Genomic DNA, 25,523 nt, shown 5'->3' on the forward strand with positions numbered 1-25,523 from the left:
TTTCCTGACTATGTGACCTTGGGCAAATCACTTAAACCCAATTGCCTAGCCTTCACCAATACTTAGGATCAATTCTAAACCAGAAGGTCAGGGTTTTTAAAAATAGCTGTAAAAAAATAGCTGTGTGGCCTTGAAAGTCACTTCATACCTCTGCAAACCTCAGTTTCCTGATCTGTAAAATGAGAGGGTTGAACTTTATAATCTTTCAGGCTCTTTTCTATTCTAACATTCTGGGCTCTGGGGTTCCTTTCAGCTCTAACATTCTAGGGTTTAGGTTCTAATGTCCCTTAAAAGTCTGATATCCTAAGCTCTTAGGAGGTACTAGGTGGCATAATGGAAGATCCATTTAGACTTGGATTCTGGAAGATTTGAGTTCAAATCCAGCCTCTTGCTCACAGTGGGACCCTGGACAAGTACACTCAGTTTCCTCAAGTGATTCTCTGTGTCTTACATTCCTCATCTATAAAATGGGGATAATAAAAGCATCTACCTCCCAGGGTTGTTATCAGGATAACATGAGATTTCTTTAAATCGTTTTGCAAACTTTATAGTTGTAGCTATTGTTGTACTGAGGTCCCTTCTGGCTCTGACAATGTCTGTATTATGTTGTAGGTCCCTTCCTGTCCTCACAGCCTGATTTTGTTCTGAGAGCCTTTCCAATGAGACATTTTATGTTCTAAGATCCATTCCAACTTCAATATATGTCCTTAGGTCCCATGCAGCTCTGACATTCTGAGATTCTGAGTCAACCCATGGGTGAGGGTTGGAATGAGGGTAGGGAAGGTTGAAGAACAAACTACTCTATTTGCCTTTGGGCCAGGAGGCATGCAGCCATCTCTCTCTCTCGCATTGAAGCTCCCCTGGACATCAGTCCTTCTGTCCTTCTGTCTGGCCATGTGGGTCTCCAATGGTATCTATGCCCCCACAGATGGCTTCTGCCTACCTGAGTGGGACAACATTGTGTGCTGGCCTGCTGGAGTGCCCGGCAAGGTGGTGGCTGTGCCCTGCCCTGACTACATCTACGACTTCAACCACAAAGGTACCCCCACCTCTGCCAGTCAGAAGGGAGGTTAAGGTGTGGAACCCATCCTTGTTCACAGACGCAGAGTGGCCTTAGCTGGGACCTGGTTTCTTCACTCATGTCTGCCTCTTTCCCTTCCATATCATCATCTGCCCAGCCCTTCTCTGCCCTCTCTCCCTCCGACTGATCTTTTTCTTTCTCTCCTGTCTTCTCTGGCCTCTCTTCTCTCCCTCCTTTTTGTCTCTGATCCTCTGTCTTCTCTTCTTCCCTCTCGCTTCTCCCTTCAGCCTTCTTTCCTCATATCTCTTCCTTCCTGTCTTTTCCTTCTTTCTCATCCCTCTTCCCTCCACCTCTCCCATTCTCTCTGCCCTTCTCTTATCTCTCTCCTGCCACTTAGTCTCTCCTTCATTGCATTCCCCACTCTGTCCTCTTCCTTCTCATCTGCTTCCTTTCTTGTTCCCGTTTTCTCTCCTCTCTCATTTTTGTTCTTGTCCTTACCACTGCTCTGTAGACTACCCATCCCCATAACGGAGACAGTTTCTGGAATCCCTCATAGTCATGGGACTGAATATACTCTACTCTTTCATGTCTCACCAAGGAAGAGAGAGTGGGGATCTGAGGAGGCAATGCTTTCTGTTGGAGGAATATTCTCCAGGAATGGGGAGGAATGGTCCCAGCTGCCTGCTGGCCCACCCCCTCACCCACAGGTCCTCCTGTCCCTTCTCCCTTCCTCGGCCAGGCCGAGCCTATCGGCGCTGTGACAGCAATGGCAGCTGGGAGCTGGTGCCTGGGAACAACCGGACATGGGCGAATTACAGCGAGTGTGTCAAGTTTCTGACCAACGAGACCCGGGAACGGGTACGTGTTTATGTCTTCATCCCCTGCCTTTATTTCCGACCCAAGCCTAGGGCACCTTCCCTTCGTGCCCAGTGCAGAACTTTGCTCTGAATGTGGGGAATCCCCTAGGCTGTTCACTGATCCCCCTTTGCCCCACTTTCTCCAAGGGCTTCTATAACCATGTCTTGTTTTCTCTGTTCCTCATCAACTCTGAACTAAGTTTCCCAAAGGTCATTTGGAGTACCAGAGTCAAGGATGAAGAGTTCAGTCCCTGAGTTCAGGTGTCCCCTCACAGGGAGCCTCTGGTCTGAGGGAGAGACATAGGACCTGCCCTGATGGAGTCCTCAATCTAAGCAGGAGATGTAGCACCATCCTCAAGGACCTTACAGTCTAGAACTCATCCACATTAAACATGCAAGATGATGTATGAACAATTGGGAAATGTTGTGGTTCTAACTGTAAGCGTGGCAGAGATTTGGAGGAGGGAGCTCAGTGGGGATCAGAGTAAATGGAGAAAGCTGCAAATCCCAGAATGTCAGAGCTGGGAGGGCCCTTGGAATATGTCAGGCTAAGAAGGGGCCTTGTTGAACATCAGGGCTGGGAGGAACCCTATGGAGAAGGGAAGGAGGGACAGTGATCAAAAGTACAGAAAAGAGAAATTAGTTTGACCTATGCATGGGACAAGGAAAAAGAGCAGCTGAGCTGAAGTAAAGGGAAGTAGAGGAAGAGAAAGAAATTTGGATGGGAGGTTTGGGGCCAGATGGTAGAGGGCCTCTGAAGGAGGGGGAGTGGGATTTATCCTTCAATGGGAAGCTATTGGAGGTTCTTGGGCAGGACTGAATTTAATAAAAGTTGGAGACAGAGATGTCATTTAGAGGATTAAGGTATCTAGGTCACCTGGTTCTAGTCTCCTGTCTGCCTCTCCCCATCCCCATCCCGAAGATCCTTCTCAAAGCTATTCCCAGCCTTACCTATAAAGGATCAGCATCTTTGATAAATGACACCCCAGGGCATTGTAGGTTGCCTAGAAAACCAAGGGGATGCTCTTCCTTCACCCCAACAGAGTAAGGCAGAGATTGGAGTATGGTGATGTAGAGATCTTGGAAAAGGGAAAGTTCTACTTCATCCCTTTTTAGCTCTGAATGTGGGGAGTCCCCTAAGTCTCTCTCTGATACCCACATAATATAATAAAAATACACCCACATAATAATGTGCCACACATACTCATTAGGGGAGGGAGGGAGGCATCTTCTCCCAAGGTCCCTGGGAAATGGTTCTCAGAGCTCCAACTTCCTGAGCCAAGGTTTCTGCCCTGTCTTCTGTGTTTGGCACTGCTCTCCTAGAACCCCAAGGAGACCACTATTGGCCCTAAGGTCCTGCCTTTTTCTCCACTTTTCCTTCCTTGGACTGATGGCCATCTTGTCTATTTCTCTGTTTTCCCATCATGACTAGCACAGCCACAAATGGGCTGGGATAGGTTGGAGGAGCTGGTGCTAGAGAAAAGAGCCAGGTCTCATATTCTTCAAACTCTTCCAAAAGGGCGTGAATTCATCACCACCAGCCTCACTGTGTACCTCTCTGCCTAGTCACAGTCTCTAAGCATCCAGAACTTTACACTGATCTGGGCATTGAGGGAGAAATGAAAAGGTTAGGTAAGAACATCTTCACCTTCATGGAGCTTAGGCTAGTAGGAAGGTAAGCCACAAACACAGAGAAGTATGAAAATACATTATTTCCCTATTATAAGTATCTGAATATTCTTCCTGGCATCTAACTTCGATCCCTCCAGCTCTACTCAGAGTTCATCTCTTCTTTTATATATATATATATATAGGATGGCCCTGAGGTTTAACCCATTGTCCTTTTCTTCCTTCTTCCCCCTTTTTCTTTCTGTCCCTAATAATAACTCACATTTAAGGGTAACTAGTTAGCTCAATGGATTGAGAGCCAGACCTGGACACCAGGAAGTCCTGGGTTCAAATTTGACCTCAGACACTTCCTAGCTCCGTGACCCCAGTCGATCCACTTAAGCCCCCATTACCTAGCTCTGATCTTGGAACCAATACTCAGTATTGATTCTGAGGAAGAAGGCAAGGTTTAAGAAAAAAACCAACTCCCATTTCCTCTAACACTTTCTAATTTATAAAGTGTCTCCTTCCCAGCAGTCCTTGGGAGATAAGAAGGAAAAGCATTACCAGCCCTTTAGCCCAGATGAGAGGTTAATCTGACAGTCAAGGATCACACAACTAGTAAACATCAGAGCTGAGGCTGGAGCCCAGGATGAGTGCCAGATGTAGGGAGGAGGGACTTCCAAGGTGATAACTAGCCTGTATAATCCACACCTGTGCTCTTGGGACCAGGTTAGGGGACCTATATTCCCACTCCTCATCACCAACACCCCTCACTACCCCAGTCTGCGGAACCCTGTGGCTTGCCAGGGAACATACAAGGGGGATTTTCATGGTCCCTCATGGAGAGGCTGGGGGAAAAGTGACTGAACTGAAATAGGCAGGGAAGGAGGGAATACGGGGCCTCCCCCGCCCGCTTTGGGGACCGGGACAACAGCTTCATTCCTCTCCTCCCAGTCTGTGGCTGGGCTTCAGCCCCCCTCTTCTCTCCCTGACGGGAAGGCCCCGGTGGCCAGGCGAGCAGGCGGGGCTGGGCCTCCTGCCTCTGATTTATTTCCGAGGGTTTGGGGCAGGGCAAGAGGCCAACACCAACAGCTTGGTTTTCCCTCCGCTCAGCATTGGGACTGCGTCGTCCTTAATGAGCATCACACAGCTACCAGCCGCTGGCGTGGCCCTCACCAGCCCCACCTCCCCGGCTCTGCCCTGCCAGCCCTCCTTCTCTCCATCCCCTACTTTCCCCCCACCCCAAACTCAACATTTCTGGAGCTCTCTCGGCCTCTCCTCTCTGCCTGTCTCCCTCCAACATCTCCATCTCCTTCTGTCCTTTGTCTATCTCTGATTCTCTGGAGGTGGACCCTCACCTCTCTGTCTCTTCATGCATCTTCCATCTCTGTCCTTCTCTGCCTTCTTCTGTTCCTGCCACTGTCTCTGTGAGTCTCTCCTTTTCTCTGGCCCTGGCCCTAGCCCAGTGTCTCCATCTTAGGACCTACCTCAGGCCAATTGAGTAAACACTTCTCACATGGCTATGTGTGATTGGGGCTGGGAAGACAGAAGAGAAATTTGACATAGATCCTGCTCCAAGGGGGATGGGGGAAGGTGGAGGGGGGGAAGAATAAGGAAACAAAATAACCCTGAATGGAGGGAAGCAGAGAGAAGGGAAAATGAAAGGGTTGGGCAAGACAGGTCAAGGTGGGAGGAAGGATGGACAGGGGGTCTCAGGGGACAGTAGCAAGGAAGGGATGTCAATAGAAGGAAGACATTCAGTAGAAGGTGGGAGCAAAGACATGGAGAGAAGAGAGGGCTGTCTGTCTGTCTTTCTGTCTGTCTCCCTCTCTCTTTCTCCAAACCTCACCTTCGGAAGGGGCCTAGGTCTTCCCCATGCCCAGATCAAGGGAGCCAAACCAGGAAACTCTACCTGTGGAGAGCCTCTGCTGAGCTTGGTTACCCCATCTGCCCTTTCTGCCTTCTGGTTTATAGACTCCATCTTTCCTGATGAAATTTCCCCCAGTGCCCCAGTACTACCTGGCCAGACTCCCATTCCCTCTTTCCCAGCCCCTTATGTTGGCAATGGCCTGGCCAGTGGCGAGATTTCCAGGAAGGCCTGCTTAGCTGCCACTGGGCAGGGAGGTGGGGAGAGCCCTGGCTCACATGTGGTCCAGAACCTGAGATCAAGACGAATCACTGGGATCCCTGCCCGGTGACATCAGCCACCTCCTTCTCAGCTCTAGGAATTGGGCCAGCCTCTGAGGGGGCAACAGAACCCAACAAGGACAGGGAGTGGGGAGAACCCCCAAACTCCAGCCCCCACCTTGGTAAGGAGCTGGGCTTTGGGGTCCCCAGCCTGAAAGGGCAACAAAGGTCATTCTTTTCAGGGATCCCCTTGTCTGAGGGACTCACAGGAAAACAGCATAAAGCAAAAGCCCTGTCACAAGTTTTATCCTCCCTGAAGCCTTTCCTGATTAATCTCTCCTGCCTCCCATCTACCCGAGCCATTTAGTATCCAGCCTGTCCCCCATCTCCTTCTTGCTGAGATATACGCTATATCAAGCATGTATGTATATACACATATGTTTGTGTGTGCAGTATACATATTACATAGGTGCCCTGTGTGTATTATGCATGAATGTTGTCATATATAACCACTGTTATATACACGTGTATGTACATGTACGTATTATAGAAGGATTAGATATATTCTATATAGTCACTGTTGTGCATGTATATATTCTGTATGTGCACATGTATGTTATATATGGATTAAATATGTATTATTTAATCATTGGTGTGTATACATATTCTATATGTGCATGCATGTGTATTATGTGTAGATCATATATATATTCTGTAGAATCATGGTTACATATGTCTACAATCTCTATGTGTATTCCCCTACCCTCTCCCTTAGACGAGGGGCCCCTTGAAGGCAGGATTTGTACCTCCTCCTCCCCTGCCAAAAGGTTCCCTGAGGAGAAGAGTCTTGTTTCTTGCCTTCCTTAATGCTGATGCTGATCTGGTAGCAGTTTCCCCACAGTGACCCTAAAATGGACTGACAGAAGCCCTGGTCATCACCTGCCTACTGACCTTTTTCTTTTTGGCCTCCAGGAAGTCTTTGATCGCCTTGGAATGATCTACACTGTGGGCTACTCCATCTCTCTGGGCTCCCTCACTGTGGCTGTGCTGATCCTGGGTTACTTTAGGTAAGGATATGATGGAGGTCCAGGAGGTCCCCATTTCCACTCCACATCTGGAAAGTGGCACAAGGTAACCAGGGAGCCGGGAACCTAGAACAGGGTGTACTATGAGGCTTGGTCTAAGAGCACAAGTGAGGAAAATGCCTAGGAAGGATAGATAGATGGATGGATAGATAGATAGATAGATAGATAGATAGATAGATAGATAGATAGATAGATAGATAGATAGATAGATAGATCCTGGTAGGAAATCAGAGTCCCATCCCCATCCATGATCAACAGGTTGTAGACAAGTCAACAAGCCTAAATTCTGGGGGGCAGGAGGCACTCTGGGGGGTACTTAAGGGTATTCTTCAGAACTTCCTTTGTCTCCTAAATGGACTCACCCTGTAGAATTTTAGGCTCTAGGATGCTAAGTGCCCTTTCTCTCATCTCTTAAATCTGCTCTCCAGAAACCCAAGGTTCCCATCAGAGTAGCCTTGGTTTCCCTCCTCATCTATCACCCTCTCAGATGGAGAGATCACTTCCTCCTGAAAGCCCCATAATTTCTTTTCTGGCAACAAGTTTTTCCTTATTGCTCAGAATTAGGCCCAGAATAGCAGTCAGTTCTTGTCACTTCTTCCACCTTCTAAAAAAAATGAAATTATCAGGAAGTAGAAGCAGTAACTCCCTTTAACATATAGTACACACTCAATTTAGTTCAGCCCTTTCCAGCTCTGACATTCTTTGATCCTTTAATCCCATAAGAAGTTGAGTTTGAGCCATTTGGGGATGAAGGGGCCAGTGGGACACCACAAGGGGATGAGATTTCAGAAAAGGGAAAGAATGTAAAATTCAACTGAATTCTGATTCATGTCCATTGTTTTCTCGGCTCAGTGAGTAAATTGTGGTTTGTACATCTAGACCAATAATTTAGCTACATAATGGATGTTAAGTGCTTTGTTACTAAAGTGCTTTATAAATTCCAGTTGTTACTATTATTATCACTGTTATTAATAGAATTACTTCAGCACCACAGTATTTCAAAAGACCTGAGATTTCATCAGGAGACATTTCCTCTGCCAGTTCAGTGTGGTGTAGTGAAAAGAGCACTGGATTGAGAAACAGAGGCTCTAGTTAGGAATCTCAGCTCTGTATGACCTTGAGCAAGTCACCCCAAACTTTCTAGATCTCAGATTCTTCCTCTAGAAAGTGAAGGGAGCTCTTTGGATCACAGAGTTTTCCCTGAGGGTGACCTTAGAATATAATCTAATCCGATCACCTCACTTCATAGGTGGAGAAACTGAATTATGTAGAGATTAAGACATAGCTAGTAACCTAAGGTAGGAATTTAACTGTCTTCCCATCTCCAAGTCCAGATGAATTCTAAGGTTTCTTCCAACTCTAAAAATCCTATAAATCTATAATGTACCTCCCAATTCCTTAATCAATCAATAATCATTTATTTAGTACCTACTATGTACCAAGCCCTGTGCCAAATGCTGGGGATACAAAGAGAGTCAAAAGACAATTCCTGCCCTCAAGGAGCTAGCAATCTAATGGGGGGAGCCAAGATGCAAACACATATATACAGAATGAGCTATATTAAGGATAAATAGGATGTTGTTAATGGAGGGAGGACACTGGAAGTAAGAGGGGTTGGTAAATATGGGATGCTAGTTGTGACTTAAAAGGAAATCCGGGAGGTCAGTAGTCAGAGTGGAGGAGGGGGAACATTCCAAGCCTGGGGGATGGCCAAAGAAAATGCCCAGAGCTAAGAGACAGAGGGTCTTGTTCATGAAACAGCCAGGAGGCCAGCATCACTGGATCAAAGAAGACATCTCATTAGACACATCTCATTACATAATTATTTATTTCCTGTGGCCAAAATAAATCTCTCCCTCTGGTGATTAACCTTCCCAAATTTAGCTAAGCTGCTCCTCAGATGTCAGACTCACACTCCATCCCCAGGCCTATCCTTGAACCCTTTCCAAATTGGTAAGAATTACCCATGTGTGCCCTCCTGGCCCAGCCTTTAACCACTCAGGACTTGATGTCAACTTGTTCAACTTGAGTCAATAATTTAAACAATCTTGAACTTGCTGAGACGTAAGGACAGAGACTTAAGCAGAAATTTTCTAAAGGGCAAGTAATATAGAATATGTAGTTTCCTCTCCATTATTACTGCAATGCACAGGTGATCCAGAACGAGGGCATTTTTTATTCTGGAATGCCAGCCATCGTTTCCCCCAGAGGATTAATTTTATTTCTTACCTAGTTGGTCTGACCTCAGAGCCAAGGATATGCTACAGTAGCAAAGCAGTTAATCAGGAGTCAAAATCAACCAATCAACAAGCTTTTATTTAGGAGGATGATACAAAGACATAAGTGAAAGAGTTCCTGCCTAAAAGGGCTTTAGAGTGTCATCCAAGAAACAATGCACACATTAAGTAAGGACATACAAAATTAACCTAAAACAGATTCAAGGTGCCCTTTAGGGGGACAACCTTGGGAACTGGGGAGAATAGAAAAGACATTGTGAGAATGTTGTTTGACCTGAGTCTTGAAGCAAACCAAGACTTCCAAAAGGATGAGGTCAGGAGTACCCTCTAGTCTAAAGAGACAGCCAGTCTGTGCCAGACACAGAGATGGGACATAAGAAAACCGCAAAATCCTTTGAGTATATGGAAGGAAGTAATGCATAAAAAGGCAGAGGTGTGAAGATCTTTAAATTCCCCCCCCCAAAAAAAGAATTTCTATTTTGGTCCTAAAGATTCTAAGTAACCACTAGTGTTTACTGAGTAGGGGGTGACATAGTCAGATTGTACTTGAAGAAAATCACTATGGAGTTAAAGGACTCAGAAACCCCAATATTGGAAGTGGGCTCCTCTTTTTGCCAGGGGTACGTAAACTTGGGAGACATTCTTCCCCCTCCCCACCAAGTCTCCATCTGTAACTGCCTTCCTCTCTTTCTTATTGTACTGGCTCTGGCCAAAAGGCATCACGGCCACTGAAAGCAGAATGAGTCGGAAAGGCAAAAGTAAAACTTCCTCATTTCAGTTACTACATGCCTCCATCATCCTACTCACTATTGTCAGCTTGCTAAGATGTCTTTCCTAGAAATCAAGTTCCCAAGAGCCAAGACCTACCTCCCTTGCCTAAGGTTCTTTCAATGGCCAAGCATTCCAATCAACCTGTCTATTCCCCACTCATAGGGAGAAGCCAAAGAGTAGGATGGTACTACAATTATATCAGCATTGAGGCTTTCCATAATTTCCGGAAATGTATGAGAAATGGAATTCAATAAACATTTATTACTGAAAAAAAAAAGAAAAGAAAATCACTTTAGCAGCTGTGTGAAGAATGGATAGGAGTTAGGTGAAACCTTTAGTAGAGAAATCAGTTAGGAGTCTGTTGCAGTGGTCCAAGACAAGAAATGATGAGGGGCTGAAATAGAATATAGCTGTCTGAGCGGAGAGAAGAGGGCATGGATAAGGACCTTGAGACCCTTCACCATCCTGATAGTCCATCTCTAAAAATACTTCCAATCTAACTAGTCTCCTTTCTAAAATGGGAAACTAAAAACTGAACATATTCTACCCAGTAAATTGTGCATGTCTTTCCTTCCTTCCTTCCTTCCTTCCTTCCTTCCTTCCTTCCTTCCTTCCTTCCTTCCTTCCTTCCTTCCTTCCTTCCTTCCTTCCTTCCTCCCTTCCTCCCTTCCTCCCTTCCTTCCTTTCTCTTTCTTTCTTTTAAAAACCCTACCTTCTGTCTTAGAATTAATACACTAAGTATTGGTTCCAAGGCAGAAGAGCAGTAAGGACTAGATAAGTGGGGTTAAGTGACCTCCCCAGGGTCACACATCTAGGAAGTGTCTGAGGGCAGATTTGAGCCCAGGATCTCCTGTCTCTAGAACCGGCTCTCTATTCCTTGAGCCACCTAGCTTCCCCCACTATTTCTTTCTTTCTTTTTTAAAATTTTTATTTAATTCACAATTTCTTTCTTAATGGAGCCTAAGAATACATTTGTTTTTCTGGCTGCCATATCAAGCTGTTGATTCATGTTAATCTTACCAACCACTAAAACTCCCTAAGTCTTTGTAAAAAGAACTGTTTTCTAGGCACAAACATCCTAGGTTTCTCCCATTCTGTACTTGTGAAGTCAGCTTTTAAAATATATTTAAAGGGTAGCTAGGAAACTCAGTGGATAGAGAGCCCAGTCTGGAGTTGGGGAGGTCCTGGGTCCAAATGTGACCTCAGACACTTCCTAGCTGTGTGACCCTGGACAAGTCACTTAACCCCCATTGCCTAGTACTTACTGCTCTTCTGCATTCGAACTGATATTTAATATTGATTATAAAACAGAAAGTAAAGGGTTTTTTAATTATTTAATAAGTTAATTAATAAACGAATTCATTTAAAAGCATCTAGCTAACTCCTTTCTCTCCTTCAAATGTCTCCTCCCTCCAGTCCATTCTTTATGTGGCTGCTAAAGTATCAGACTTCATCTCTATTTAATTTTATCCTACCTGATTAGGTCCAACATTCTAGCTTAATGAGATCTCCTTGATCTGACTTGTTAGCAATGCTTCCTAGTTAGGTTGGTCAGTGAGTGCTAAGTAGATCAGTGGATAGAGGGCTGGACTTGAAGTCAGGAACACTTGAATGAGTGCCCTGTCTTAGATACTAATTGTGTGAACCTCAGCAAACCACCCTTTAATTTCTCTCAACCTCAGTTTGCTCATCTGAAAAATAGAGTTAATAATAGTACTTATGGGTCAGCTGAGTAGTTCAGTGGATAGAGAGCCAGACCTGGAGATGAGGGTGGGTTCAAATCTGACCTCAGACACTTCTAGCTGTGTAACCCTGGGTAAGTCACTCAACCCTAATTGTCTAGCCCTTACCAATCTTCTACATTAGAATCAATACAGGTATTAGTTCTAAAACAGAAGTTAAACCTTCTCAGATCATAACGCAATAAAAATAATGATCGGTAAGGGTACATAGAGAGGCAAATCAAAAATTAATTGGAAATTAAACAATAGGATTCTCCAAAATCAGTTAGTTAAAGAAAAAATCATAGAAACAATAATTTCATTGAAGAAAATGACAATGATGAGACATCCTTTCAAAATCTATGGGATGCAGTCAAAGCAGTACTTGGGAAAATTTATATCCTTGAGTTCATATAGTAACAAATTAGGAAGGGTGGAGGTCAATGAATTGGGCATACAACTTAAAAAACTAAAAAGAGAACAAATTTAAAATCCTCAGATGAAAACCAAAATAGAGATCCTAAAAATCAAAGGAGAAATTAATAAAATTGAAAGTCAAAGAACTATTGATTTAATAAATAAGACGAAGCTGGTACTTTGAAAAAACAAATAAAATAGACAAAGTACTGGTCAATCTAATTTAAAAAAGGAAAGAAGAAAACCAAACCAACAGTATCAAAGATGTAAAGGGAGACCTCGCCTCTAATAAAACAGAAGTTAAGAATTGGGTTGGGGGGAATAGTATTTACCTCTTAATGTTGTTGTTAGGATAAAAAATAAGCCCTTTGTAAATTCTAAAAGTACTGTTTAAATGCTAGATATAAAGGAGTGCTCTATGTATCCAAGTCATTCTCTTTTAACTGCTCCCCCTTTTCTTCCTTCCTTATTGGGATTTTTTGTGTGTGTGTGTGTCCTCAGAAGTTCATTTTTTAAGAGTTCCCAATCTCTCATTAGCTGGTTCCTCATCCACCCACCCCAATAGAATTTGATTCCATGGAATGATACCTTTCCTTTTTCTAGGGTATCTATCAGACTATGCCCCACTCTCTTCTGGCATGACTTGTAAGATGGATTTTTTACTTCCTCCCACTCCCTTAAGTTTCCTTTGTTTTGACTTCACCAAATTCTCCTTTTAGTCAGAATCAGGTCCAGAATGGTGATTCCTCTTGTTACTTCCTCCAACTCTGGAAATATAAAATTAATACTGAAGAAAATCAAGGATTCATTTGTTGTTTTCCTTTTAGCAGAGAGGGAGAGAGACAGAGAGGGAAAGACAGAGAGTCAAAGAGAAACAGAGAGAACCCTAATGATGTCGGAACAGTGATACTCTACTATTACTATTACATCATGTCTCTATACCAGGCTTTTGAACTGCTTCCTGAGTACATCATCAGTTTCTTCCTTCTGCCCATGTGTTCTGTAGCATAATACCACAAAAATAGTACTTCTGCCCCCTCCCCGCCCCTTCCATCAGTTCTCATAGAACTACTCCTGCTTTCCACCATGCCATTTCCTCTCTGGTTCCTGAGTTTCCTCATATGAATAAATGATCATCTACAATCCTACCCTCCCTGTCCTCTTGTTTATTCTGAAAACTTTTCCAGAGCCATATTCCAGGCATGAATTCCATCCCACCAAAACTCAATGGCACTTGTGAAATCAAATTTGTCTCCTTCCCCTGGAATCTCTAATTAATTTTGTCTATTCAAAAAACTATCTCATTTTTTGTATTTGTATTCCCAGTGCTTAGTATGGTGCCTTGCACATACTTAATACATTTTTATATAGACTTCTGAAGTCATGGATTCTAATGTTGGCTTCTTTCTTGGGTGTTGATCTTTGTAAATTATTGAGGATGCCCCACTCTTATTCTTTTGTGATATAACTATTCTGTATCATTTCTTGGTGGATAGATATGCATCTCCCCAACCCCCTTCCTTTCCAGTTGAGTAAGATTTGCAAAACTGTGGGGAAATAAGATATATTTTACTAGCACTCATTAAGTGGCAACCATCCCTGGCCAGGAGCCAATTATCCCGTTTAAACATATGGTCCCGAAATCCAAATCCCATTTTCAGACACCATCTTTTTAGCCACTTGTTCATTTCTACAATATGCTTTTTTCTTCTGAGTCTCTGCCTTTAGTTGGCAAAGACTAGAACATAATAAGCAATCAATAACTCTTTATTGACTGTTGACTGACAAGAATAATAAAATCCCTCCTTATAGTCTTAAGACTTCCATTTCTTGCTTAGGACTTCATAATCTTCAGCCACACTTTCTTCCAAAATCTTCTGGCAGAATCCTTTGTCTCCACATTAAGCAGTGGAAACATGGAGCAGCCATTGGGTCTAATAAATCTCTCCATTTTGTTCTGGGTACCTGCCCTGGGAAGTCAGCAGACCTTGTTATCGCTTATGTCAGTCTGACCAAAAGCTGCCTTGAAAGCCCCAAGTGGGGAGTCATCAACTGTCACTGCTTATCTGTCCTTCCTCTCATCTCTAACTGGATGATCTCTCTGCTGATAGCCTTTGTGGATCCATAGTATAGTATGAGTCATTGAAGGCATTCTCAGACAGACTGACTCCCTCCTTTCCAGGAAGATGATGCTCCAGATATTCAGTGGTTCTTCTTCACAGTCTTCTTAGGGTAATATTCTTCCACTCTCCAACCTCTTGACACTGCTCAGAATTCCTTTTTGCTTCTTCAGACCCATTTTCTTGATTTTGTTAAGCCCTTACCTTCCATCTTAGAGCCAATACTTTTGGTTCTAAGGCAGAAGAGTAGTTAGGGCTAGGCAATAGCAGTTAAGTGACTTGCCCAGGGTTACATAGCTAGGAAGTGACTGAGACTACATTTGAATCTAGTCCTGACTTTCTACCCATTGAGACACCTCGCTGTCCCCCACTACCCTGACACCCATTTTCTTGATTTTTTTAAACCTCTAAGCCCTACTTTCATTTTTTTTTTCAAAAACAGCCTTCCCCCACCCCTTTCTAATACCCTAAAGAGTTGGACAAAATGCAAAGAGATCTGACTTTGACTTCCTGCTTTTCTACTTACTTCTTATGTGAATATGTACGAATCAGTTCACCTCTCTGGGCCTCAGTTTCCCTATGTATAAAATAAGGAGATTAGACTAGGTGAATTTCTAAAATCCCTTCCACTTCTGATTCTCTGCTTCTCCAGCCTTTTTACTTTCTCTTCTAGGAGGGTGACCAACCTGCACTTTGAACCTAAAAAAATATTAGTTGGCCTCCTGGAACTTCAGCTCCTTCATCTGTAAAATGAGAGCAATAATCTTTCTACTCCCCATGTTACAGAATTGATGATGAAGAAAGCAACATGTAAACATTATTTGTAGGGCCGTGGGAGCTGCAATTATCAGTATTATTGTTCCAGGAATGTTTCATCATGCCCTGAGCTCATCAAAGACAAGCATCTGGGGTATGAGGATAGGGTAGAGCAGGAAGGGGTCATTGCTTCCTGTGGCTGGTAGATCATGGCAAGCATCATTAACATGGCGCCCGCACCCTGTTCCCTGTGCCCCCTCCAGGAGGTTACATTGCACCCGAAACTACATTCACATGCATCTCTTCGTGTCCTTTATGCTCCGGGCTGTAAGCATCTTCATCAAGGATGCTGTGCTCTACTCGGGGGTTTCCACAGACGAAATCGAGCGCATCACCGAGGAGGAGCTGAGGGCCTTTACAGAGCCTCCCCCTGCTGACAAGGCGGGTTTTGTGAGTGTCCCAGACCCTGGCCAAGGTCCCTTCTTGCCCAGCCTAATCACTTTGTGCCCCCCATCCCCATCCGTTGTCCTCTTAAGGTATTCCATCCCTCAGTGCCCATTAGTGACCTCTTGCTTCTTTCTGGGAAGGTCCCCAAGGGGGCACTTCTCCATTATCCCCCTGACCCCCAAAAGAGTGCATGCACTCCAGAGGGATTCTCAGAGACCCAAGCATCAACCTCACCCTTAACACACAAACATAGGAAAATGCAAAATGATTTCTACACCAGCCTGAGCATAATCAGCCATAAGCAAGTGGCTCAGTCTTCTGGGATGAGCACCACCAGCCTTCTCAAATAGAATTTGTCTCCCATTTTGGATTATCCATGAAGAACTATCCCCAGTGGGGCATGCACCACGACAGGGTTGCCCACTCCATCTGACTCGCTGCCCCTTGTCTCCTCTCCATCCAGGTGGGCTGCAGAGTGGCGGTAACCGTCTTCCTTTACTTCCTGACCACCAACTACTACTGGATCCTGGTGGAAGGCCTCTACCTTCACAGCCTCATCTTCATGGCTTTTTTCTCTGAGAAAAAGTATCTCTGGGGTTTCACATTATTCGGCTGGGGTACGTGCACCGGGATGCCAGAGGCCTGCCTTCCCCTTGGTCCCATCCTGCCCTTGCCAATGGCGTAGGATAGCTATGTGTGCGGATGCATGTCGAAGTGTGTGTGAGAGTGTCATTTTTTGTGTCGGAGTCCACCGAGGTGCACGCACGTTCCCTTGTACCTGTGTGCGAGCGTACATACATTGTGTGGCTCCATGTGTCTGAGCATGCACGTGAATGTCTGCGTGCGTGCATGTGTGTGTTTATGGAATTGCATCGTGGAGCTCCTCCTGCATGCATTAGTTCTACTATATATTACTTTATAGATTATAGTTTATATTTTACACAATGTTTATTATATTATTTATTACATTATTCATAATATATATTTATTTTATATAATGCATGTATTGCATATTTATACATATTTATATGTATACTATGCATTACATTATATATAATAAAACATATAAAAATTTATTTTATACTGTATATATTATGTATTATTTATATTTATATTATGTATAATACATATTTATTTTATATGCTAGACATTATATTCTTTATTATATTATATGTAATATAACAAATAGTTCTTTTATATTTTGCATACATTGTTTATAGTATATATTACATGTTTGCATACATTGTTTATATTATATATTACATGTTTGCATACATTGTTTATATTATATATTACATGTTATTTATATTATATTACATATAATATAATTTATTTATTTTACATATTATTTATTATATAGAGCATGCCTTACATAAATATTTCTTTTATATATTGCATGTAATATTTATTTTATAGATTACAGATATTATTTATATTTATATTCTATTACATATAATGTATTTATTTTATACTTTATATATTATTTATTATGTATAGTATAGCTTACATTAATATTTCTTTTATATATTGCATGTATTATTTGTTTTATATTTTATTTTACATATATTTATATTCTATTATATAGAATTTGTTTATTTTATACTTTATATGTTTATATTTATATTATTTATTATATATAGTATAACTTACATAAATGTTTCTTTTATAAATTACATGTATTATTTATTTTATAGATTACATATATTATTTATATTCTATTATATATAATATATTATTTATTTTCTCTATTATTTATATTTATATTATTTATTATATATAGTATAACATAAGCATTTCTTTTATATATTGCATGTATCATTTCTTTTATATATTACATATACTATTTATATTATATATTCTATTAGCCCTATATATTTGTGCCTGTGCCTGTCCTATAGCTTCCCCATAATTCTATTCCAACACCAGGAAATTCCCCTTACACACACATGCACACTGGCTGTCCAACCTCCACCTACAACAAGGGCCTCAGATCTAGAATCAGCAGTGACACTTGTAGGAGGGAAATGGTGTCAGGGACAGGAAACAAGTGTGGAATTAGGGCCAGAGACGTGCTCAGTGCCACAGAAAGGACGAAGGGAGAGGCAGCATACGTTGCAAAGGACTAAAGAAGTCCAGCCCAGCTCAGCCCCTGGACCTCTGTGTGACCTTAGGCAAATCCTTTCTACTCTGAACCTTGGTCTCTTCATCTGTAAAATGAAGGCATTGGGGCAGTGAGGTAGCACAGTGGATGGAGTGCCAGATCTGGAGATGAAAGGTCCTAGGTTCAAATCTAACCTCAGACTCTTCCTAGCTGGGTGACCCTGGGCAAGTCAATTAATGCCCATTTGTCTAGCTCTTATCACTTTTCTGTCTTAGAGTTGTTACTAAAACAGAAAATAAGAGTTTTAAAAAATTAATAAAATAAAATGAAGGAGGTAGACTCTGAAGTCCCATCTCGGTCTGGCTTCCAATAATTCTGTTAGAGGTCAGCTTCAAAAACTTCACCTGTGACCAGGGTCAGGGCTCAGCCTGTGACTTAGGGTCCAAGTTCAGTCTGTAACCAGAAAACAGGAGCCCAGAAGAAGAACCCTTGTAGCAGATAATGGCCAGGGATTCCTCTATAGCCCTGGCTTGGGTCCACCATGGCCTGTCTCTGACAGAAGAGAATCCTGGGTTTGAGACATAAACCTTTCTCTCCCCTTCTCCCCACCTATCTAGCTGTAATCAGGGTCCATGGAATGCCCAGAGGATCCCCCCATCTCCATAGGAATACATGGACTTTAGTGACTCCTTTAGAGAACGGGTACCCTACTTTGCCCACCATGCCCTGGACCAGCTCATTCTGAACAGACAGCCCCAACAATGGCAGACATGTGAGGGGAATAAAAAGCTGCATGATACAGGAGAAATAGTCCTAAATCAGGACCTGGGTTCCAATCTCATCTCTGCTATATATCAAGCAAGTCACCTCTCTGGGGCTTGGTTTCCCCACTTGAGAGATTTAGACTACTCTATCTCCAAAGCCCTCTCCAACCCTAAAAATTCTTTTATTCTATTATGTGGCAAGTGAGCTAAACCAAGGATGCCTTCTCTCTGTCTCTCTCTCTCTGTCTCTCTGTCTCTGTCTCTGTCTCTGTCTCTCTCTGTCTCTCTCTGTCTCTCTCTCTCTCTCTCTCTCTCTCTCTCTCTCTCTCTCTCTCTCTCTCTCTCTTTCTCTGTCTCTATCTCTCTGTCTCTCTTTCTCTCCCCCCACCATTCATATTCCTGCTGCTTAGACCTCCAGGTAGGGTGACTGTGACTGAATATTTCTCTTTCCTCCAATAGTCAACCCCTGGACATCAGGACACTTGCCTACTGGCAAAAGCTTAGCCCTTGTCCATCTCAGAACCCAGAAAGGTGTGAGCTTCTGGTCTGTGACCTTATTGGGGAGCTAACAGCAAAAGCCCTAAAATTCAGCCCAGGGAGATGGCCTGAGCCTAAGGGGCCACAGGGAGCCAAGACAAAGGTTGTGGAGCTGAGTTTTAAGGGGAGACCACCAGTAGTGGCTGGGGAAGGGCGCTGGCTGTGATGTATAGGATGGGCTGGATCAAGCCTCACTTGGCTAGATGAGCCCACAGGGGCAAGCCCTGAGGGGGGACACACCTGACTTTATAGAACCTGCATTGTACACACTGTGTGTTTTCATTCCCATGCACAGCGCATACAATGTGGATACTATAAGAGTCACTGACAGCATCAGTGCCCACCCAGGGAACCCTTTCTGTGTCCCCAGGGGAGTCATTGGGTCCGTACAGGCTGTACAGATGCAGATAAGTGCCTGCATCTCTGTGTGCATTTGTGGCATCTGTCTATGCACATGGAGGTGGGGGCTCGTGCATGCCCGTGAGGACTGGGCATATGAATCTGTGCACGGGGGGATGTGGATGCGTTCCTGTCACGCGTGGGCAGGTGGGCGGTGAATGTTGTTGTAGGGCTGGAGAACAAAAAGGGCTTTTTGGAAGGAGGCAGCACCACCAGGGCAGGCTGAGTCTGTACTTAGGTCTTGGGATCCATCCCTCTCATTTTACAGATGAGGAAACTGAGATCCAGAAAGAGGAAATACTTTTTCCATGGTCCTACAGATAGTATGTGGGGGACTGATTTCCTCTCCAGGCTCTTTCCACTGTGCCTATTTAGACTAAATTGAGATTTTCCCCCTGCTTATATGAATCTGGCAGAGATGATCTTTGGGCCAACCAGCTAGACTGTGGATACTGGAGGAAGGGTAAGGGTGGCAGTTGAATAATGTGGTAGATTGTGCTGAGATGACAGCTTTTAGAAAAACTGAAAAAAATGTTTTAAATTAAAATTTAAAAAAAACTGAGGGGTTCAGAAGTTGGGAAGAAGATGAAGAGACTGGGAGAAAGAAGATCCTAGGATAAGGGGAACTGAGCGGAGAGCCATATTCTTGAATCAGAGAAGAGGCAAGTGCATGGGACAGTTGAGTTGACCATCAAAAAGGGGGCAGCTTGGCTCAGTGGATAGAGCCAGATCTGGAGACAGGAGGTCCTAGGTTCAAATCTGGTCTCAGATACTTTCTAACTGTGTGACCCCAGGCAAGTCACTTAATCCCAATTGCCTGGCCGTTGCCAATCTTGCCTTGGAACCAATTTTTAGTATTTTTAGTATTAATTGTAAGACAAAATGCAAGGGTTGGGAGGAGAGAGAGAGAGAGAGAGAGAGAGAGAGAGAGAGAGAGAGAGAGAGAGAGAGAGAGAGAGAGAGAGAGAGAGAGAGAGAGAGAAAGAAGAGACAGAGACAGAGAAACAGAGACAGAGAAAGAGATCCTAGTGAGTTGGGCTTCAGATAGATACACTTCTATCTGAAACCAAGGGATAAACCTGGAAGGCCAGACAGAAAAGACCTCTGGAGGGGCCAAGGAAGCTGAAATTAGAAAGAAAGTATAATGGGGGCCTGGAGGTGAAGGGGAGGATGCTAGCAAGGACAGTGATGTTCAAGGGTTACCCTAAAGAGGGAACCAGTGATTAAAAGAAAGATCCGAACAAGTAAAATCTGGAAGAGACAAATGAATTCTTTAAACCTGATGGAGTGTGTTATTCACTGGCAGATGCATAGTGGGGGTAAAGGGTCTGGCAGGGGGGAGCAGAGGAGAAGGAGAGGAAAGGAAAAGGGAGCAGAGAACAGACTGGCTTCCAATTCAATAGAATCAAGCACATATTTTACTAAGTACCTACCAGGTGGAAGGTGGTCGCTGGATATAAAGATAAAGTAGCTGCTCCCCTCAGGGGCTTACAGTCTACAGAGAGGAGGTGTGACACCTTGAGGCATGCTCATTTGAGGAGGGAAAGAATCATAACAATTAGGAGAATCAGAAAAACTGCCCAGAAGAGAGGGCATGTAAAGTGAGCACTGAAAGAAGCCAGAGATTCTAGGAGGCGGCAGCAGGGTAGGAGGACATTCCAGGGACAGGGAATAGTCAGAGCAAAGACATAGTGGCTAGAGACAGAATACCAAGTATTAGTTGAAGGAGGTTGGACATTCTCTGAAAAGTCATCAAAATGGTCTCTATCCTGGAACCCACAAATCCTGGAACTCCACATTTTGAGGCTGGGGAGCAGCCACAACCCCTAGAGTTCATACCTTTGGGGATCTCCTCCCTAGAGAGGACCCAGCTGTCCTGAGCCAATGCCAGGTCTTCACTACTTCCCCTTCTAACCCTGCCTACTTCCCTCACCACCATCCCTTTTTCTTACCCTCATTCCTCATTTTTCTTCCCTTCCTTGTTTCATCTGCCCTATGTTGGACTAAATGGTCATTCTGTTCCCTTCCAACTCTACTGGTTCCTTTCTGTCTCTCATTCTCTTCTTCCTCACATCTCTCTTCCTAATCTAGCCTTTCTCACATCTCCTTTACCTCTCCTCAGATCTCTGTGTCAGCATCTCTCCTCTCTACCATTTGTGTTCTCCCCATCATCATCTTCGCTCTCTGATATATTCTCTCTTTCCTCCTCCCACCCCTCTTCTCTCTCTCAACATTCTTGTGCCTTCCATCTATGGTCAGAGAGGTCAATCAAGGCTGAGGCCAGGGAAAGGGAAAGAGGGAGGGAAATTGGGGGAGGGGGCTTACCATGGGCTGTTGAAGGGTAGGAGGGTAGGAGAGCTGGGGTCTCATGCCTCATCTCCTCTCCTCTGTCTCTCCTTTCCACCTCTATTGCATCTCTCTTTTCTTCTCCATGTCTCCACACCTCCTTCTCTATATCTCTCCTCTCCCTTCTTTCCTCTTCTCTTTCTCCTCTACTCTCCTCCCCAGGCCTTCCTGCCGTGTTTGTCGCTGTATGGGTGACCGTGAGGGCCACACTGGCCAACACTGAGTAAGTCCAGGGCCTCCTTTGGGGCCTTTTGGGCACTGGAGTTTTGGGGGGAGCTTCAGAGCATGATTGTCTTAGGGTGTCCAAGGCCCATCCATGGACTGTGATGCCAGCATCAGAAAGCACAATCATGTCCCTTATGAGGGCCACTTCAGGGGGTGGTCTAATATGGTGGTGGCTTTTGATAGACCCCAAATTAGGGAGCTTCCAAGTATTTTGCCCATAATATATTCCTAGAGGAGTGGTCTAAGGAAAAGCTGTGCCCAGGGTGGGGGAGCCTATCAGGAATGCCCCTGGGACTGATCACAGTGTGTCTCCCCAGGTGCTGGGACCTGAGTTCGGGGAATAAGAAGTGGATCATACAGGTGCCCATCCTGGCAGCTATTGTGGTGAGCAGGACCTGGGGGACAGGAAGGGAGGTCTAAGGAGGTTATGTGGTCCTTGCCCTAAAGGAGCCCCAAACTGCAAGGGAAGCCTACTCCCAGCCTCCCAAGGCTGTTGGAACCATTGTACAATTGGATCCAATGGTGTCTGGATCTCTTCCACCTCTGATAATTTACAATTATGTGAAATGCATGGACTGTCCCTCAAGGAGCTTCCATTTTGAATGGAGAGACTAAACTGCCTTGGTCCTTGAGAAATCATCGTTATACCCTCAGGGAGATCCCAACCTCAGAATTAGAGGTGGAAAGGATCTTGGCAGCCTTTGGAGAAAAAAATATTTTCTACAAGTCCATCCAACAAGTAGTCATTCAGCCTCTTCTTGAAAGCCACCAGGGAGAGGAAGCAGCTGCCTCCTAGAGATAGCCTATCCTATTTTCAGGGAATTCTAATAATAGTTAATAATAGGAAGTTTCTCCTTATAACAGACTTAAATTTATCTTTTTGCAACTCATTTCTTTCATTGCCTTCTGACCTTGAACCAAATAAGTGAAATCCCTCTTCATCCTGGCAGCCTTTTAACACATCTACGATGATGCTCTACCCCTCATGGAGCCTTCACTTCTCCAGGGAAAATGTCCCAGATCCTTCAACCTATTCTCTATGGCATGGATTCAAAGCTCTTGACCATTCTAGTTGCTTTCCAGCTCATAAATGTCCTTTATAAAATGTGGTACCCAGAAAATATAGTATTGATTAGATCAGGGTAAAAGACAACAGGACTAGCACCTCATCATTTATGAAAATTTACTAATCTTATAGTAGCTAAAGATCACATTAGCTTTTTTGGCTACACTGTTGATTCATCTCAAGCTTGTGGTCTACTAAAAACCCCAGATCTTTTTTTCAATCAAATTGCTATTTAATCCCGAGGCCTTATTAGGGAGTTGATTTACTTAAATTTCTAATCAATCAGTATTTACATATCACGCTATGCTAAGTCCTGGGAATGCAAAGAAAGGTAAAAGACAATATGCTAGAGAAGCTCATGATCTAATAAGGGAGATAACAAACATCTATCTACAAACCAGCTATATACAGGATAAATTGAGGAGAATAAACAGAAGGAAGGCACTAGAGAAAAGTTGTGAAATCCATGTTATGAGACCTCCAGGCAAAGTTTGGATGAGCCATTTTCAGGAATTTTGCATAGAAAATTTCCACTCAGGTACAAGTTGGACCAGATGGGAGCCTGAGGTCCCTTCTAACTGATATTTTGTGGCTGTATGAGACACATGTGCCCTCCATTGGGGTACTTCCAATTTAGATGGAGAGGCCAAACTCACACTCAAGAAAAAATAATTTATTATTCTAATTCATTTGATCCTAGGACCAAGTGAGGACTGAAGAGAGTAGGTCCTATGGGAGTTCTAATGAGGAAGAGATCCCAGTGGACTGGGATGATCTGGAAAGATTCTAGAGAAGCTGAGACTTGAGAAGACCCTTAAAGGACAAATAAGATTTAAATGGATTGAATCTTATGCAGGAGAAAGGCAAAAAAAATGGGCCTTTAGGTGATTATGGAAGGATTGACATGAGGAGTCTGGCCTGACTAAAGAGTTTAAGAGAGGAGTCATATAATATAAGGAAGTTGGAGCCTGACGGTAGTAGAGATGTACTAGAGCCATGCAATTTTTAAATTTTCAGTGGAAAAAAATTCAGTGAGAACATTTTACACCTTAGAAATATGCAAACTACAAATCAGAGCTTGATTTATTGCTTGTTGAATTGCAGACTTAAGAAAGCAACAGAAAATATAGTGGTTTTTATTTTTGGAGACCCAGTTGCTAAACATGTACCAAAATACCTCTAATGGAGGTCTTTGAATACTAGGCTGAGACCTGGAAGGGGATGGAGGGATGGAGAGAGGGACAAAGGGGAACTTTTGAAGAAGTTGAAATCATGGTGGAATCAGAGCTATGATGCAGGATCTTAGAGACCATCTGCTAAACTCTGCCTTCTTGTTAAAGATAATAACAGTGAAAGCCAGCATGTTTATATTGCTTTAAAGTTTCCAGATAAATTTACATGCATTTTCTCACATGAGCACCTTTTGGTGGCATATGCTGAACACACTAGATAGACAAGGTCATTGAGTCAAAGAAATTCAATTACAAAGCTGTTGCAATAGCCAAGAGGTCTCCAGAGGACCTGGCCAGCCCCATGTCAACAAGGCATCTAGGTCTATCTATCCAACTTAGGGTAAGTGGCCCCTCTTTGAGCTTTTTCCCAGGATCTAATTATAAAGAGCAGACAAGAGAGAGCAGAGAATAATCAGATGAGTGTTCTAGTGCAAAGAGCAGTGGATTTGGAGTCAAAGAACTCATGTTTAAGTTTCTGCTTTCTTACTAGCCACTTGATCTTGGGCAAATCACGTTTCTTCATTTAAATCATCATATTTCATCATTCTTCAGTTTCTGTTTCCTTATCTCTTAAATGAAGATGAGGGACTGAATTCTATCCAAGGGTTCGTCCAAGTCTATCTCCAATGATCCTATGGAAGGCGACCACAGTATGGCATAATGGCTAGACTGTTGAATTTGGAGTCCAGAAGACTCAGGTTTAAATCCTGCTTCTAGCATTTAATTAGTTGTGTAACTATGGACTAAACCCATATTGGACCTCTCTTCCCCCCGAGACTCAGATAACAAGACCATAATCAATCAATAATCATGTATTAAGATTATGGACCTTGTAGTGAGAATTCCCACAGCAAGTGAATCCCAGGACATATTGGCATTTTCTGGGAAGGTTACAGAGAAGAGCTGACTGTTGAACAGGACCCAGAAGAAGAAAATTCTCAGGTTAAGGAATAAGTAGAAGGACAGAAGGGCAATACTTTCCCCAGACTACGTGGGCTCTTCCCTGGGAGTCCTCCAGATCCTACAGCATTACAGAATGTCAAATCCAGAAGAGAATGTAGGGCCCTTGTCTATAAGACCCACATTATAGAAAAAAGAATCAAAATCCAGAAAAGTTAAGTGAATTCCCCAAGGTCACACAGCTCCTAAATGCCAGACCTGGAATTTGAACTGAGGTGTTTTGGCTCCCAACACCAACATCCTTTCTATTTTTCTGCATTGGACTCAGACTCCTGCTACTTTCTCTCCCAGGGGGAAAGGTCCACAGGCACGTGGACCTTTCACCCTCTATCACCCTCTTTCCGTCTGCCTCTCCTCTAGCTACAGAGAACCCTGAAATCCCAACCCTTCTTCCTAAATTACAATATTCCTTTTTTCTCTCCCACAGGTGAACTTTATTCTTTTTATCAATATAATCAGAGTCCTGGCTTACTAAACTCCGGGAGACCAATGCAGGGAGATGTGACACGAGGCAACAGTATAGGTGAGCCTCCCTACTGAATTGCCCTAATCAGGACCCTCTTCCAATTCCCAGTCCTTTATTCACCAAATTATAACTTCCTGGAGAAGAACACATTTGAACTGGGCCTTAAAAGACAAGCAAGGTGGCCTCAGACACTCCTAGATGTGTGACCCTGGGCAAATCACTTAACCCCTATTGCCTACCCCTCACTGTCCTTCTGC

General features: G+C 43.6%; 1 protein-coding gene and 1 non-coding gene across 2 annotated transcripts in view; both read left to right on the forward strand.

Moving 5' to 3' along the window:
* Positions 1–25,523, forward strand: part of PTH1R (parathyroid hormone 1 receptor) — a 73,064-nt gene that overhangs the window by 35,472 nt on the left and 12,069 nt on the right. Inside the window, 9 exon segments of the mRNA XM_007499737.3 lie at positions 929–1,039; positions 1,761–1,879; positions 6,589–6,683; positions 14,987–15,173; positions 15,634–15,787; positions 21,480–21,540; positions 21,860–21,926; positions 25,228–25,269; positions 25,271–25,323. Coding sequence (XP_007499799.1) covers positions 929–1,039; positions 1,761–1,879; positions 6,589–6,683; positions 14,987–15,173; positions 15,634–15,787; positions 21,480–21,540; positions 21,860–21,926; positions 25,228–25,269; positions 25,271–25,323 — 889 coding nt within the window.
* MIR460 (microRNA mir-460) lies at positions 18,813–18,897 on the forward strand. Its single transcript, NR_034990.1, has one exon. It is a non-coding gene; the product is annotated as a microRNA mir-460 (primary transcript).

The sequence above is a fragment of the Monodelphis domestica genome, chromosome 7 (genome assembly GCF_027887165.1).
Source record: "Monodelphis domestica isolate mMonDom1 chromosome 7, mMonDom1.pri, whole genome shotgun sequence".
Classification (NCBI taxonomy): domain Eukaryota; kingdom Metazoa; phylum Chordata; class Mammalia; order Didelphimorphia; family Didelphidae; genus Monodelphis; species Monodelphis domestica.